The sequence below is a fragment of the Haematobia irritans genome, chromosome 1 (genome assembly GCF_050003625.1).
Source record: "Haematobia irritans isolate KBUSLIRL chromosome 1, ASM5000362v1, whole genome shotgun sequence".
In the NCBI taxonomy this organism is placed as follows: domain Eukaryota; kingdom Metazoa; phylum Arthropoda; class Insecta; order Diptera; family Muscidae; genus Haematobia; species Haematobia irritans.
In genome coordinates this window covers 187,102,843-187,117,256 of record NC_134397.1, presented here as the reverse complement: position 1 = coordinate 187,117,256, position 14,414 = coordinate 187,102,843, and the positions used below count along the sequence as shown (strand labels likewise).

General features: G+C 25.2%; 1 protein-coding gene across 12 annotated transcripts in view; it reads right to left on the bottom strand.

The window, feature by feature from the left end:
* scrib (scribble planar cell polarity protein) overlaps positions 1 to 14,414 on the bottom strand; it is a 712,308-nt gene that overhangs the window by 145,350 nt on the left and 552,544 nt on the right. For all 12 annotated transcript variants that reach the window (XM_075292328.1, XM_075292330.1, XM_075292336.1 and 9 more), the window contains one exon: positions 13,716 to 14,094. In XM_075292328.1, coding sequence (XP_075148443.1) covers positions 13,716 to 14,094 — 379 coding nt within the window. The remainder of the gene's footprint in view (positions 1 to 13,715; positions 14,095 to 14,414) is intronic.

Below are 14,414 nucleotides of genomic sequence, written 5' to 3'. Positions count from 1 at the left end.
TCTTTAAATTTATCTTCGGGAATATCCTCAAGACCTCCTGAAATTTCAAAGGAAACCCTAATATTTGGTTCATGGTGGTGGGTATTTAAGATTCGGCCCGGCCGAACTTAGTGCTGTATATACTTGTTTTATCATACATTTACTGTATGATTAAAATAAATAATAAATAAATAAATAATAATCAAAAAACAAACCAAAAAACTCAAAAAAAAAATAATAAATAAATCAAATAGGCAACATCCTCAACATAAATCTTAGCCTATACACAAAAAAAAGTTTACTTGGATCCAACGATTTGTTGATCCTTAAGGATTTTAGTATTATTTGGTAATACTAGCCAAAGCTGCTGATTCGTTAAAACAAAGACAATTTTCAGGGAGCTATATAGGTTTAAATATAGGCTCTAGAAAATTCAAATTAGAATACAGATCTAACATATAGGATTTTAAATATTTTTTTTGTACAAATATATGTCAGCATCAAAATCTAAATTATAACAGATATTTCAGAGCCAAAATAGATTCTTAATAAAAACTTTAAACCAGCGATGTAAGATCCCCTTAATAAGTCTTAGCCTATATTTGAAGCATTTTTGTTTTTAGTTTAAATATTTATTATTTCAGTTAATTTAAAGACTATTTCTTTAAAACAATTTTTTTTTTTTTATTTTAAGGAAAAGTACTGCGAAGACATATGGCTAAAAAAGATTCACTTTTCCTAAGAAAAGGTCTCTCAGACCCTTTTTCTAAGAAAAAGTCTCACGAGTTATAAAAAATTGACTCAAATGAACTTCCTGTGCAGTTAAAATAAAGAACATCTTTGGGAGGGCATTTTTGGAAGTTCGTGAGGAGAACTTCCAATTTTTTTTTTGCTGGGTGCTTTTCAAAGAAAGTCTCACAGACTCTGTTTTTTTTCTTTTTTTTGAAGAAAAAGTCTCACAGAAACTTTTTTCTAAAAAAAAGTCTCAAAGACACTCTTTTTCTAAACAAGGTCTCACAGACACTTTTTCCTAAAAAAGGTCTCATAGATATTTTTTTTAAGTCTCACAGGCACTCTTTCTAAATAGGTCTCGCAGACACTTTTTCCTAAACGAAAGTCTCATATATACTTTTTTTTTAACAAAAAGTCTTAGAGACAGTGTTTGCTAAAAAAGTCGTATATATACACCCTCAAAAAATCGCTTCTTTAACATATGTTCCAAACATATTTTGCAGGAAGCACATATATTATTGGATACTGCCGAAACATTAATATGTTTGTTTTATGTGAACATATTATATGTTTGGAAGCATCTTCAGCCCAAAAATATTATATGCTTGGAAGAATTTTTCCCAAAGACGATTGTGCTCATTGCCCAACATACTCGTAATTTTCAATTCCACGAAATATTTTAGTTCTTGGCACCTTTTTCTGTAATACAAATAATGTTGAAGAAATTATTCACTTTTATAAAGTTTTTAAATTTTACCTTTCGCCTGTACGGAGAATCGAACCGAGGACCATACAGTTTGTAAGCCAACACACTATCCACTGGACTACGTAGCTGTTATAGTCACCAGTAGATAATTATCGTTATAAGTTACATTTATATAGCATATTTTGCAGCGCCCACGAGCCCATGCAAACATAACATTATTTAACAGAAACATACATTTGTTTGCCACGTGGATCAGTGGTTAGCATGTCTGCCTTGCATGCAAAGGGTCGTGGGTTCAATGCCTGTTCCGACCGACCACATTTTTTTTAATTTACACATTTATATTCATACTATATTAAATTTTTATAATAAAACTTCGAAATGTGGGTTATTAATCATTTTACTGTCCCAACTCTAAAAAGAGTATAGTGCCCTTTCGTTATTTTTATGGAGACCCCTGATTTCTTTTAACGAACCAAGAAAAAAATTGTGTCCATAATGCCAAAATGATAAACAAAACACATGTCTACATATACATAAAATGCTGCTCTCAAGGTGAAAACATATGCTGTTTGTTTTTCAAATGTCTATTCTCTTGGTTCCGAATGTCTCTTCTCTTTATTCAAATTAAATAATATTTAGACTTAAGTATATCAAATGGTTGGCCTTATCATAAAACAGTTTTCCGAAACAACATAAAAGCGGTTTCATAGAAATTGTTCTCTTTTGATTCTTTCGCTGTGTTATGTTGATATCTTTCGTCAACTCTCCCGGTTTCCATCTCTCTTTCTCTATACTATCTCTGTCGCTTTGAATAAAATATCACAACATATGTATGTTTAGTCGAAATTTGTAAATATATATAAGTTTGCATTCACACATATGATTTTTATGAAACATTCATGCCCCAAACATAATATATTCTAACATATTAACATAGATGTCCCAAACAATTAGTGTTAGTTTAGGAACATTACATGTTTGCACTTAAATATATTGTGCTTTAATATTGTGCCCGAAACACATTTTTTTTATATCGGAACATATGAAAAACATATTTTTCTAACAGTGTGCTTCTTTCTACACCCTCAAAAAAAATCGCTTCTTTAACATATGTTCCAAACATATTTTGCAGGAAGCACATATATTATTGGATACTGCCGAAACATTAATATGTTTGTTTTATGTGAACATATTATATGTTTGGAAGCATATTGAGCCCAAAAATATTATATGCTTGGAAGAATTTTTCGCAAAGACGATTGTGCTCATTCCCTAACATACTCGTAATTTTCACTTCCACGAAATATTTTAGTTCTTGGCACCTTTTTCTGTAAAACAAATAATGTTGAAGAAATTATTCACTTGTATAAATTTTACCTTTCGCCTGCACGGAGAATCGAACCGAGGACCATACAGTTTGTAAGCCAACACACTATCCACTGGGCTACGTAGCTGTTATAGTCACCAGTAGATAATTATCGTTATAAGTTACATTTATATAGCATAGTTTGCAGCGCCCACGAGCCCATGCAAACATAACATTATTTAACAGAAACATACATTTGTTTGCTACGTGGAGCAGTGGTTAGCATGTCTGCCTTGCATGCAAAGGGTCGTGGGTTCAATCCCTACTCCGACCGAACACTTTTTTTGTTTTTTTTTTTTTTAATTTACACATTTATATTTATACTATATTAAATTTTTATAATGAAACTTCGAAATGTGGGTTATTAAAGATTTATAGTCAGTAACAGTGCATGGTATAAATGAAATTGACTGATTTTTGGATAAAATATTATTTTTTTATTGCAAAAATAATAATTTTGTAACAAAAACTGTTGGAAGGAATTCAAAAACTTTAACAAAAGAAGAACGTGGAGTCGAGTATAAACATACATAAAAAATTTTATAATATAAACATAAATTTATTTAGGCGTGAACTCTTTTTTACTAGCATTTAACAACATCGCTCTAAAATGCCTTTTATTTTTCTTTAATAATTCATTTTAAAGAAAATAAACTTTTTAAATTGTTTTAGCTGCAAAACTCGAACTTAATGCCCGCTTTTATATTTGAAGGTGTCCGTCAACTCCTCGTGGACTACTTATTAATAAGGAGGAACTAAACTTTGTTGTTATACATTTTACTTTGTAATTTTTCACTATTTCCTCCATATTTTATTTTACTGTCCCAACTCTAGAAAGAGTATAGTGCCCTTTTGTTATTTTTATGAAGACCCCTTTTTTCTTTTAACGAAAAATTGTGCCCATAGTGCCAAAATGATAAGCAAAACACATGTCCACACATACATAAAATGCTGCTCTCAAGGCGAAAACACAGGCTTTTTTTCAAATGTCTATTCTCTTGGTTCCGAATGTCCATTCTCTTTATTCAAATTAAATAATATTTAGACTTAAGCATATCAAATTTTTGGCCTGATCATAAAACAGTTTTCCGAAACAATATACAAGCGGTTTCCATCTCTATTTCTTTCTCTATACTCTATCTCTGTTGCTCTCTGAAAAAAATATCACAACATATGTATGTTTAGTCGAAATTTGTAAATTTATATATGTTTGCATTCACACATATGATTTTTATGAAACATTCATGCCCCAAACATAATATATTCTAACATATTAACATAGATGTCCCAAACATTTAGTGCTAGTTTAGGAACATTACATGTTTGCACTTAAATATATTGTGTTTCAAAATTGTGCCCGAAACACATTTTGTTTATATCGGAACATATGAAAAACATATTTTTCTAACAGTGTAAAATAAACTCTCACAGGAAGTTTTTAAATTTTTCAAAAAGAAAAGTCTCATAGATACTTTCTTTTCTCGTAGATAAAAAAAGTTTCGCAGACACTTTTTTCTGAAAAAAAGGTCTCACAGACACGTTTTCCTAAAAAAAGTCTTATAGATAATTCTTTCTAAAAAAGTCTCATAGATACTTTTTTCTAAAAAGGTTTCACAGATACTTTTTCTTAAAAAAGTCTCACAGACACTTTTTCCAAAAAAAGTCTCACACACTCTTTTTTCTGAAAAAAGGTCTCACAGACACGTTGTCCTAAAACAAGTCTTATAGATAATTCTTTCTAAAAAACTCTCCTACATACTTTTTTCTAAAAAGGTCTCACAGATACTTTTTCTTAAAAAATTCTCACAGAGACTTTTACCTAAAAAATCTCACAGACATTTTTCCTAAAAAAGTGTCCCAGACACTTTTTTAAAAGAAATAGGCTCACAGATACTTTTTCCTAAAAAGTATCTGTTTTTCAAAGAAATAGTCTCACAGACATGTTTTCAAAGAAAAAGTCTCACAGAGACTTTTTGTAAAAAAGTCACACAGACACTTTTTTCTAAAAACAGTCTCCTACATATTTTTTTCTAAAAATGTCTCACAAATATTTTCTTAAAAACGTCTCAAAGAGACTTTTACCTAAAAAATCTCACAGACATTTTTCCTAAAAAAAGTGTCAGAGACACTTTTTTAAATGAAATAGTCTCACAGACAATTTTTCCTAACAAGTCTCACAGACACTGTTTTTCAAAAAAATAGTCTCACAGACATGTTTTCAAAGGAAAAGTCTCACAGACACTTTTTGTAAACAAGTCACACAGACATTTTTCCTAAAAAAAAGTCTCACAGACACTTTTTTCTCAACACTTTTTTTTCTAAAAAAATCTCACAGGGACTTTTTCTAAAAAAAAAAATCTCACAGACACTTTTTTCTAAAATAGTCTCATAAACATTTTTTTCTTAAAAAAAGTCTCACAGACTTTTTCCTAACAAAGTCTAACAGACATTTTTTTCAAAAAAAAAAAAAAAAAAAAGAGTCTCACAGACACTTTTTCCTAAAAAAAGGCTCAAAATAGATAATTATTTCTAAAAAATCTTCACAGATTCTTTTTGTCAAAAAAAATGTCTCAATGACACGCAAGTTCACGTTTCACTAATCGCAAAGAGCCTTGCACCTATAACAGGTTCTCAGCCGGGATTTTCGGTTATTATTATGATCATATCCCAGCAACAAATTTGGAAGTTCATCCTATGTCATTATTTTTAATGTACATTCAAAAACGCTAATAGGTCGAAAATCTATGTTGTTAGAACCTATTTCCTGTTTAGTTTCATAATTCATTATGATTATCAATAAATAAATAAATAAATCAATCAAAAATGGTCTTTTTTTCTAACAAAAGGTTTTAAATTTTTTTCTAATTAAACGAGTGACAGAGACGTTTTACAAAGAAAAAATCAGAAAAACCAGATAATTTTGTTCAAAGAAAATGTCTCATGTCTGTTAAAAATTTTCACAAACACATTTTTCTAAGAAAATAATTAAATTTTAAAATTTTTTTTCTAAATAAAAGAGTGACAGAGACGTTTTACAAAGAAAAAATCCCAGATAATTTAGTTCAAAGAAAATGTCTCATGTCTGTTAAAAATTATCACAGACACATTTTTCTAAGAAAATATCTCACAGAAAGAAAATAGATCTTTTCATCCTGATATATAGAGAAATAAATTACCCAATCGAAAATCCACTGAAAAACTACTAGGTAATTATTTTTATCTAAAGTAAAAATAATTATTAAAAAAATAAATAATTGGTCAACTCAATTAAAATATTAATTGAATTAATTACATTTTTAATTGAATTAATTTAACCAAATTAATTGAAGGTGTCGAAGAAATCAAAAAATATTTTAAAGAATCAAAAAAAATTAATTGGATTAATTAATTTCGTGATCGAATCAGAATAAAATTTCTATTTAAATTTCTTATTAAAAGTCGATTTGTAGGTCAAAAATCGATGTATAGTCAACATCTTAGTTGATTTGACGTGATTTTCAAAAAATATAAAAAAAATCGATATTAAAGTTAACAAAACGTCGACAACAACGTTTTGACAAAAAGAACTTTTTAGCAAAACCTGATCAACAGTTTCGACTATTTATCGCTATAATCAGATTGCAATCGCGGCTGGCAAAACCTAATTAGAAATTCTGCTGGCCTCTGAATATTTAAAAATATTTCTTAAAATTGTGCTAAATGTTCACCAAATGAAATTTTAGATCAAAGAACATAAACGATACCTATTTTTTTTTGGCTTTACAAAATTTAGTTTGGAGGAAAGAATATCACTAAAATCTTTCCAACTAAAATTTTAATTGAATACTAAAAACTATACTAATTACACACAAATTTTTTTTTTCTGATTCAATCCCGAAATTAATTGATCCAATTAAGTTTTTAATTGAAATGTCTTCAATCACAGAAATGATAGTATCAATTAAAAAATTAATTGAAGGTCAATTTAAAAAATTAATTCTTCCAATTAAAAACTTAATTGATACTATTAATTTTTGTGATTGATTTTTGTTTGAATTAAAAAATTTGTTGATTTAATTAAATTTTTAATTGAATATTTTTTAAAACTCAATTAAAATTTTAATTGGAAAATTTTTCGTGAATTTTTTTACTGTGTACATTGCTTGAACTAATTTTAAATGAAAACAAAAATCAATCACAAAAATTAATTGTATCAATTATTTGTTTAATTGACGTTGGTGTTTGAAGATATTTCAACTGAAAATTAATTGGATCAATTCTTGATTGAAGACAAAAAATTATTTCTTTTGTGTAGGGAAACATTTCTGGATATTTTTATGCGACAAAAGTAAGGACTCTCTGGATTTTAAACAATATTCAATGGAACATTTAATTTTAATAATGTACTCGATTCAAGTAATGTTTTAATCAAAACATTTATTTTTTAATTGGATCAATTAATTTTTATGCGGCGATAGTGAGGACTCTCTGGATTAAAAAAAACGTATACTCAATGAAAAAATTAATTTTAATAATTTTATTGATTCAAGAAATTTTTTAGTCAAAAAAAAAAAACAATGCCTAAAATGAATTTGATCATTTAATTTTTTGAATTGGATCAATTAATTAATCTTTTAATTGACTTTGATATATGGAGCTCTGATTTATGTGCTTGCAGAAATTTCAATTAAAAATTAATGGAATTAATTAAATATGTGATAAAAGAGAAAAAATATTTTCTTTTGTGTAGGGAAAAATATTCGGATATTTTGCTGCGTAGAATGTTATTTTGATGGTAGAAAATTATATCCTGATTTTGTAAGAGCGATACGAAGTAGCGAATTCCCCTGACGTCTCTAATTTTCTCAATTTTACTTTATTTTTAAATCATAATAAATGTTTATCTTAACACCATAAGTAATTAAAAATTAAGCTGCAATAAAATTTTATGGTTTGATATAATCAATACTTACAACAATACTTACAGATAAAATTTATTGATATCGTATAACTTTAATTTGATTAAAACTAAACTTAAGTCTATATGTTTCAAATGCCACAGTGAAAAAAGCCAACAATTTGTGGTAAAATCGAATGTTGCTCTGATGCTAAACACAAACGAAAGTGAAATGACGAAAAAAAGCGTAAAGGTTAGGAGGATAAACTACATTTCTATAATGATGAGAACTTCCTCTAAATTCCTGTTAAACGTACACCAATATAAAAACAATTTTTTTGTTTGTAAATTTTCCATTTTTTTTTTATTGTCCACGGTACGACAGTTAGACAGTAGTAGGCAATGGCAGTGGCATTGAGGGTAAAAATGGTGATTGCGGTGTTGGTTGTTTTATTGCGGTGAAGGTAAGCATGATTCAGGTGAAGAGACAAAGAGAGAAAAAAATAGACACACAAAAAACGAGAGAAAAAAAGAAAGACAAGACAAATTACCTTTAACCAAAAAACCCATAAACTTTTTTTTGTTTCGCTTTTTAATACATACAAAAAAAACTGGAAGCTTATAAAGGATATACAATTTGTAAAAAGGGCAAATATATGAAGCATTGAGCTAACCCACAAAAACCAATAGAAATAATTCGAAAAAGAGCAAGAGATACTTTTGTATTTGCCCGAACAAAAAAAAATACAAAAAGGATTGAATGAACAAAACAAAAACAAACATTTATTATCAAAAAAAAAAAAAAAAAAAAACACCCCAAAAAATTAAGGCATATCTTTGTCAAATGAAAACGACATACAAGAGATTACTATTATTGTTGTGATTTTTTTTTCTGTAGTCCGGTCCGGTCACGTATTGACTTTTTAAAAAAATGTCATAAACAGAATAAAAATTAATATTCATGTTTTTTGTTTTTTTTTTCATATACTATCGAAATATGGTCCCTATAAAAAATTTGGGATTTGTTTTAATATAAAGGATTTGGGGTTTGCTTCTTAATAATCGATGGGAAACCCCAAATAGAAGCTAGGAACAGGTGCTTTCGATAATTATCATATTAACTGGGATTAGGGCATTTTTTAATAACATTATATATAGAGCCGCTTATACACGCCATCACGAGATAAGGGTTATATTCACGGTTGTCACTCGTGCCAAAAATAATCTACCAAAATTTGAACAAAATTTAAAAACATTTTATCGTAAAAAAGATCTTTGTAACACAAAAATGTGTTTTTTTTTAGTCTATAAACAAATTAATGATACAACAAATACAAACTTCTCTATTTATATTTTTCCTACTTTCAAAATCAAAATCCATACTTTCAAAATCAAAATTTTATTTATATAGAGAATTTTGTCAAAATTGTATTTCTATGGAAAAATTTCTCAAAATTTTATTTCTATAGAAAATTTTGTTAAAATTTTATTTCTATAGAAAATTTTGTCAAAATTTTATTTCTACAGAAAATTTTGTCGAAATTTTATTTCTATAGAAATTTTGTCAAAATTTTATTTCTATAGAAAATATTGTCAAAATTTGATTTCTATAGAAAAATTCCCAAAACTTTATTTCTATAAAAAATTTTGTTAACATTTTATTTCCATAGAAAATCAATCAAAATTTGATTCTATAGAAAATTTTATTTCTATAGAAAATTTTTTCAAAATTTTATTTCTTTAGAAAATTTTCTCAAAATTATATTTCTATAGAACATTTTGTCAAAATTTTATTTCTATAGAAAGTTTTGTCAAAATTTTATTTCTATAGAATATACTGTCAACATTTACTTTTATAAAGGGTTGAAGGACCTCTTACTAGGAAACAAATTTTGTCAAAATTTTATTTCTATAGAAAATTTTGTCAAAATTTTATTAAAAATTTTATTTCAATAGATTTTTGTTTTTAATTTTGTTTCTATAGAAAAGTTTGTCAAAATTTTATTTCTAAAGAAAGTTTTCACAATATTATATTTCTATAGAAAATTTAGGCAAAATTTTACTTCTATAGAAAATTTTGTCAAAATTTTATTTCTATAGAAATTTTATTTCTATAGAAAATTTTGTTAAAATTTTATTTCTATGTCTTCTCAATATTTTATTTCTATAGATTTTTTTTTTAATTTTATTTCTATAGATTTTTTTTTGTAATTTTGTTTCTATAGACAATTTTGTCAAAATTTTATTCCTATAGAACATTTTGTCAAAATTTTATTTTTATAGAAAATTTTGTCAAAATTGTATGTCTAAAGAAAATGTTGTCAAAATTTTATTTCTAAAAAAAAATTTTGTCAAATTTTATTAAAAATTTTATTTCTATAGAATTTTTTTTTTATCACGTCTCTACAGAAATTTTTTTCAAAATATAGAAAAATTTGTCAATATTTTATTTTTATAGAATATACTGTCAACGTTTAATTTTATAAAGCGTTGAAGGACCTCTTACTAGGAAACAAATTTTGTCAAAATTTTATTTCTATAGAAAATTTTGTCAAAATTTTAGTAAAAATTTTATTTCAATAGATTTTTGTTTTTAATTTTGTTTCTATAGAAAATTTTGTCAAAATTTTATTTCTAAAGAAAGTTTTCACAATATTATATTTCTATAGAAAATTTAGTCAAAATTTTACTTCTATAGAAAATTTTGTCAATATTTTATTTCTATAAAAAATTTTGTTAAAATTTTATTTCTATGTCTTCTCAATATTTTATTTCTATAGATTTTTTTTTTTAAATTTTATTTCTATAGATTTTTTTTTGTAATTTTGTTTCTATAGACAATTTTGTCAAAATTTTATTTCTATAGAAAACTTTCCAAAATTTTATTTCTATAGAAAAATTTCTAAAATTTAATTTTATTAATATTTTATTTCCATAGAATATTTTGTCAAAATTTGATTTCTGTAGAAAATTTTATTTCTTTAGAAAATATTCTCAAAATTTTATTTCTTTAGAAAATTTTCTCAAAATTATATTTCCATAGAACATTTTGTCAAAATTTTATTTCTATATAAAGTTTTGTCAAAATTTTATTGCTATAGAAAGTTTTGTCAAAATTTTATTGCTATAGATTTTTTTTTTTAAGAATTTTATTTCTATAGAAATTTGTTTTTAAAATTTTGTTTCTTTAGAAAATTTTGTCAATATTTTATTTCTATAGAAAATTTTTCCAAAATTTTACTTTTATAGAGGGTTGAAGGACCTCTTACTAGGAAAAAAATTTTGTCAAAATTTTATTAAAAATTTTATTTCTATAGAATTTATTTTTTTTAATTTTGTGTCTATAGAAAATTTTGTCAAAATTGTATGTCTAACGAAAATTTTGTCAAAATTTTATTTCTAAAAAAAATTTTGTCAAAATTTTATTTCTATAGAAAATGTTGTCAAATTTTATTTCTATAGAATTTTTTTTTTTAATCATGTTTCTACAGAAAATTTTTTCAAAATTTTATTTCTAAAGAAAGTTTTCACAATATTATATTTCTATAAAAAATTTAGTCAAAAGTTTATTTCTATAGAAAATTTTGTCAAAATTTTATTTTTATGGAACATTTTGTCAAAATTTAATTTTTATAGAAAATTTTTGTCAAAGTTTTATTTTTATAGAAAATTCTTTAAAATTTTTGTATATAGAAAATTTTGTCAAAATTTTATTTCTAACGAAAATTTTCCCAAAATTTTATTACTATACAAAATTTTGTTATAATTTTATTTCTATAGAAACATTTTTTCAAAATTTTTTCCGATAGAAAATTTGCACAAAATTTTATATCTAAAGAACATTTTCTCAAAATTTTATTTCTATAGAAAATTTTGTCAAAGTTTTATTTCTAAAGCAAATTTTCTCAAAATTTTATTTCTATAGAATATTTTGTCAAAATTTTATTTTTATAGAAAATTGTGTTATAATTTTATTTCTATAGAAACATTTTTTCAAAATGTTTTTCCTATAGAAAATTTACTCAACATTTTATATCTAAAGAAAATTTTCTCAAAATTTTATTTCTATAGAAAATTTTGTCAAAATTATATTTCTATAGAACATTTTGTCAAAATTTTATTTCTATAGAAAATTTTGTCAAAATTTTATTTCTATAGAAAATTTTTTCAAAATTTTATTTCTATAGAAAATTTTGTCAACATTTTATTTCTATAGAAAATTTTGTCAACATTTTATTTCTATAGAAAATTTTGTCAAAATTATATTTTTATTATTATTATTTTATTATTTTATATTTATTATTATTATTTCTATAGAAAATTTTGTCAAAATTTTATTTCTAAAGAAAGTTTTCACAATATTATATTTCTTTAGAACATTTTGTCAAAATTTTATTTCTATAAAAATTTTGTTCAAATTTTATTTCTATTTCTTCTCAATATTTTATTTCTATATTTTTTTTTTTTTAAATTTTATTTCTATAGAAATTTTTTTTTAATTTTGTTTCTATAGAAAATTTTGTCAAAATTTGATTTCTATAGAAAAATTCCCAAAATTTCATTTCTATAGAAAATTTTGTTAACATTTTATTTTCATAGAAAATCAATCAAAATTTGATTCTATAGAAAATTTTATTTCTATAGAAAATTTTTTCAAAATTTTATTTCTTTAGAAAATTTTCTCAAAATTATATTTCTATAGAAAATTTTGTCAAAATTTTTTTTCGAAAGAAAATTTTCTCAAAAATTTATTTCTATAGAAGATTTTGTCAAAATTTTATTTCTAAAGGAAATTTTCTCAATATTTTATTTCTATTAAAAATTTTGTCAAAATTTTATTTCTAAAGGAAATTTTCTTAATATTTTATTTCTATTAAAAATTTTGTCAAAATTTGATTTCTATAGTAAATTTTATTTTATTTTATTTTTTTTACAAAATTTTCTCAAAATTTTATTTTTTTTACAAAATTTTCTCAAAATTTTATTTCTATAGAAAATTTTGTCAAAATTTTATTTCTAAAGGAAATTTTCTCAATATTTTATTTCTATTAAAAATTTTGTCAAAATTTTATTTCTATAGAAAATTTTGTCAAAATTTTATTTCTGTATAAAATGTTTCCAAAATTTTACTTTTATAGAGAGTTGAAGGACCTATTACTAGGAGAGGAATAATTTGAAAAATCTACAAAAAAAAAGAAATCTGCGAATGTAAAATATTGTTTTTCTCGCCGAGCATATACTTAAGTCCCAACATCAGATAAATAATTTCCGAGAGTATAACAATGTTACGACAAACATGTTACATGTTCGCATATGATATAATTCATCTTCGAACTTGTCCTGTCTGCAGACAAAACACGAATCTCAAGAATGCGGTGGGATAATCCACAGCTGATTTTTTTTTTTTCATTTTTGGTCGAAACTGGGTTTGAAACCCCATCTAACCTATACTGTTCTATAAATCGATTCAATTTTCCCAAATTGTTTCCAATAAAAAGTAAGTAAGTTTTAAATAAACATAAATACTAATACATGATGAAAGAAATCTTAAAACATATGAATAGTACAGTTCACCAGGATTGTTTAAAACTAAAATCAGTTGCATATTGCAATACTAAAATAAAAATATTTTCAAGTAGGCATATTTCGAAAGCCATTCAATGAAATTCTACAAAAGCCAGGGTGGGAGTAAAGATATTCGCAAAGAAACCAAACATTTTATTATCTGTAGAGTGTAAATATGAGTATTTGGTGTATAAGCATGAGTAGTGTGTGCGAGTACTTTGTGTATAATGCAAATATACGCATTCGGTGCATGGATACTTAAATGGTTTTGTGATAGGTAAGTGAGTAAGTGAGTGAGTGAGTATTTTAGTAAACTTTAGCCCCAAAACAATAACAGAAAATGCTTTCACCAAAACAAAACAAAATTAAGGTAAATAACATATTCTCTCTGATTGCATTGCAACACGTTAAAATAACACATACAGAGAGTTTAACAAATAATTTTGTATGTCAATGTATTTTATTTTGTATTTAATAAATGAACTTACCTAATATCTTCAGAATCGTTGTCAATATCATGAATGTCATCATCATCATCTTCATCGTCATCACTACCTTCATGCAGTGTATGCCGTTGCTTGTCATTTCCATTATTTGCATAATGCTTTTGGTTACGACGATGCATATCAACTGCATCTCCATTATCGTATTCGTCTTCCTCTTCGTCATCATCATCAACGACATGAACGTCATGGTGTTGCTTTCCGGTGCCGTTGTCATTTTTGTTGTCCTGTTCATAGCGTCTTCTATTGGCATCATCCAATAATCGCGATTTATTCTTATCACTGCGTAATGTTGCGATTTTACGCTCTTCCTCCTGTTTGAGCTTTTCAACTTCGTCTTTTGAAAGGAACGAGAAAACTTTTTCTATATTACCAGTGAAGATAACGATGGCCGCCAAAAAGTTCATGAAAGAATAATAAGAAGCAAAGTATTAATTAAGGAGTCTATAAGGATAACATTTGACTTGAACATATTGACTTTCTATGTTTCGATTTTTTCTTAATCCAAGAGATTTTATTATGTGATCATAATGGCAGTTTTAATTAGGAAAAAAAGAGAACCTTCATCTTCAAAACAGAGAGTTGATAAATAATACGACTTTCATAATATAATGAGTGGTTTCGTAAATGTAATGAATTATCCTTGAAAATAATGAAACATTTCCTCTTATTAAGAAATAAAGG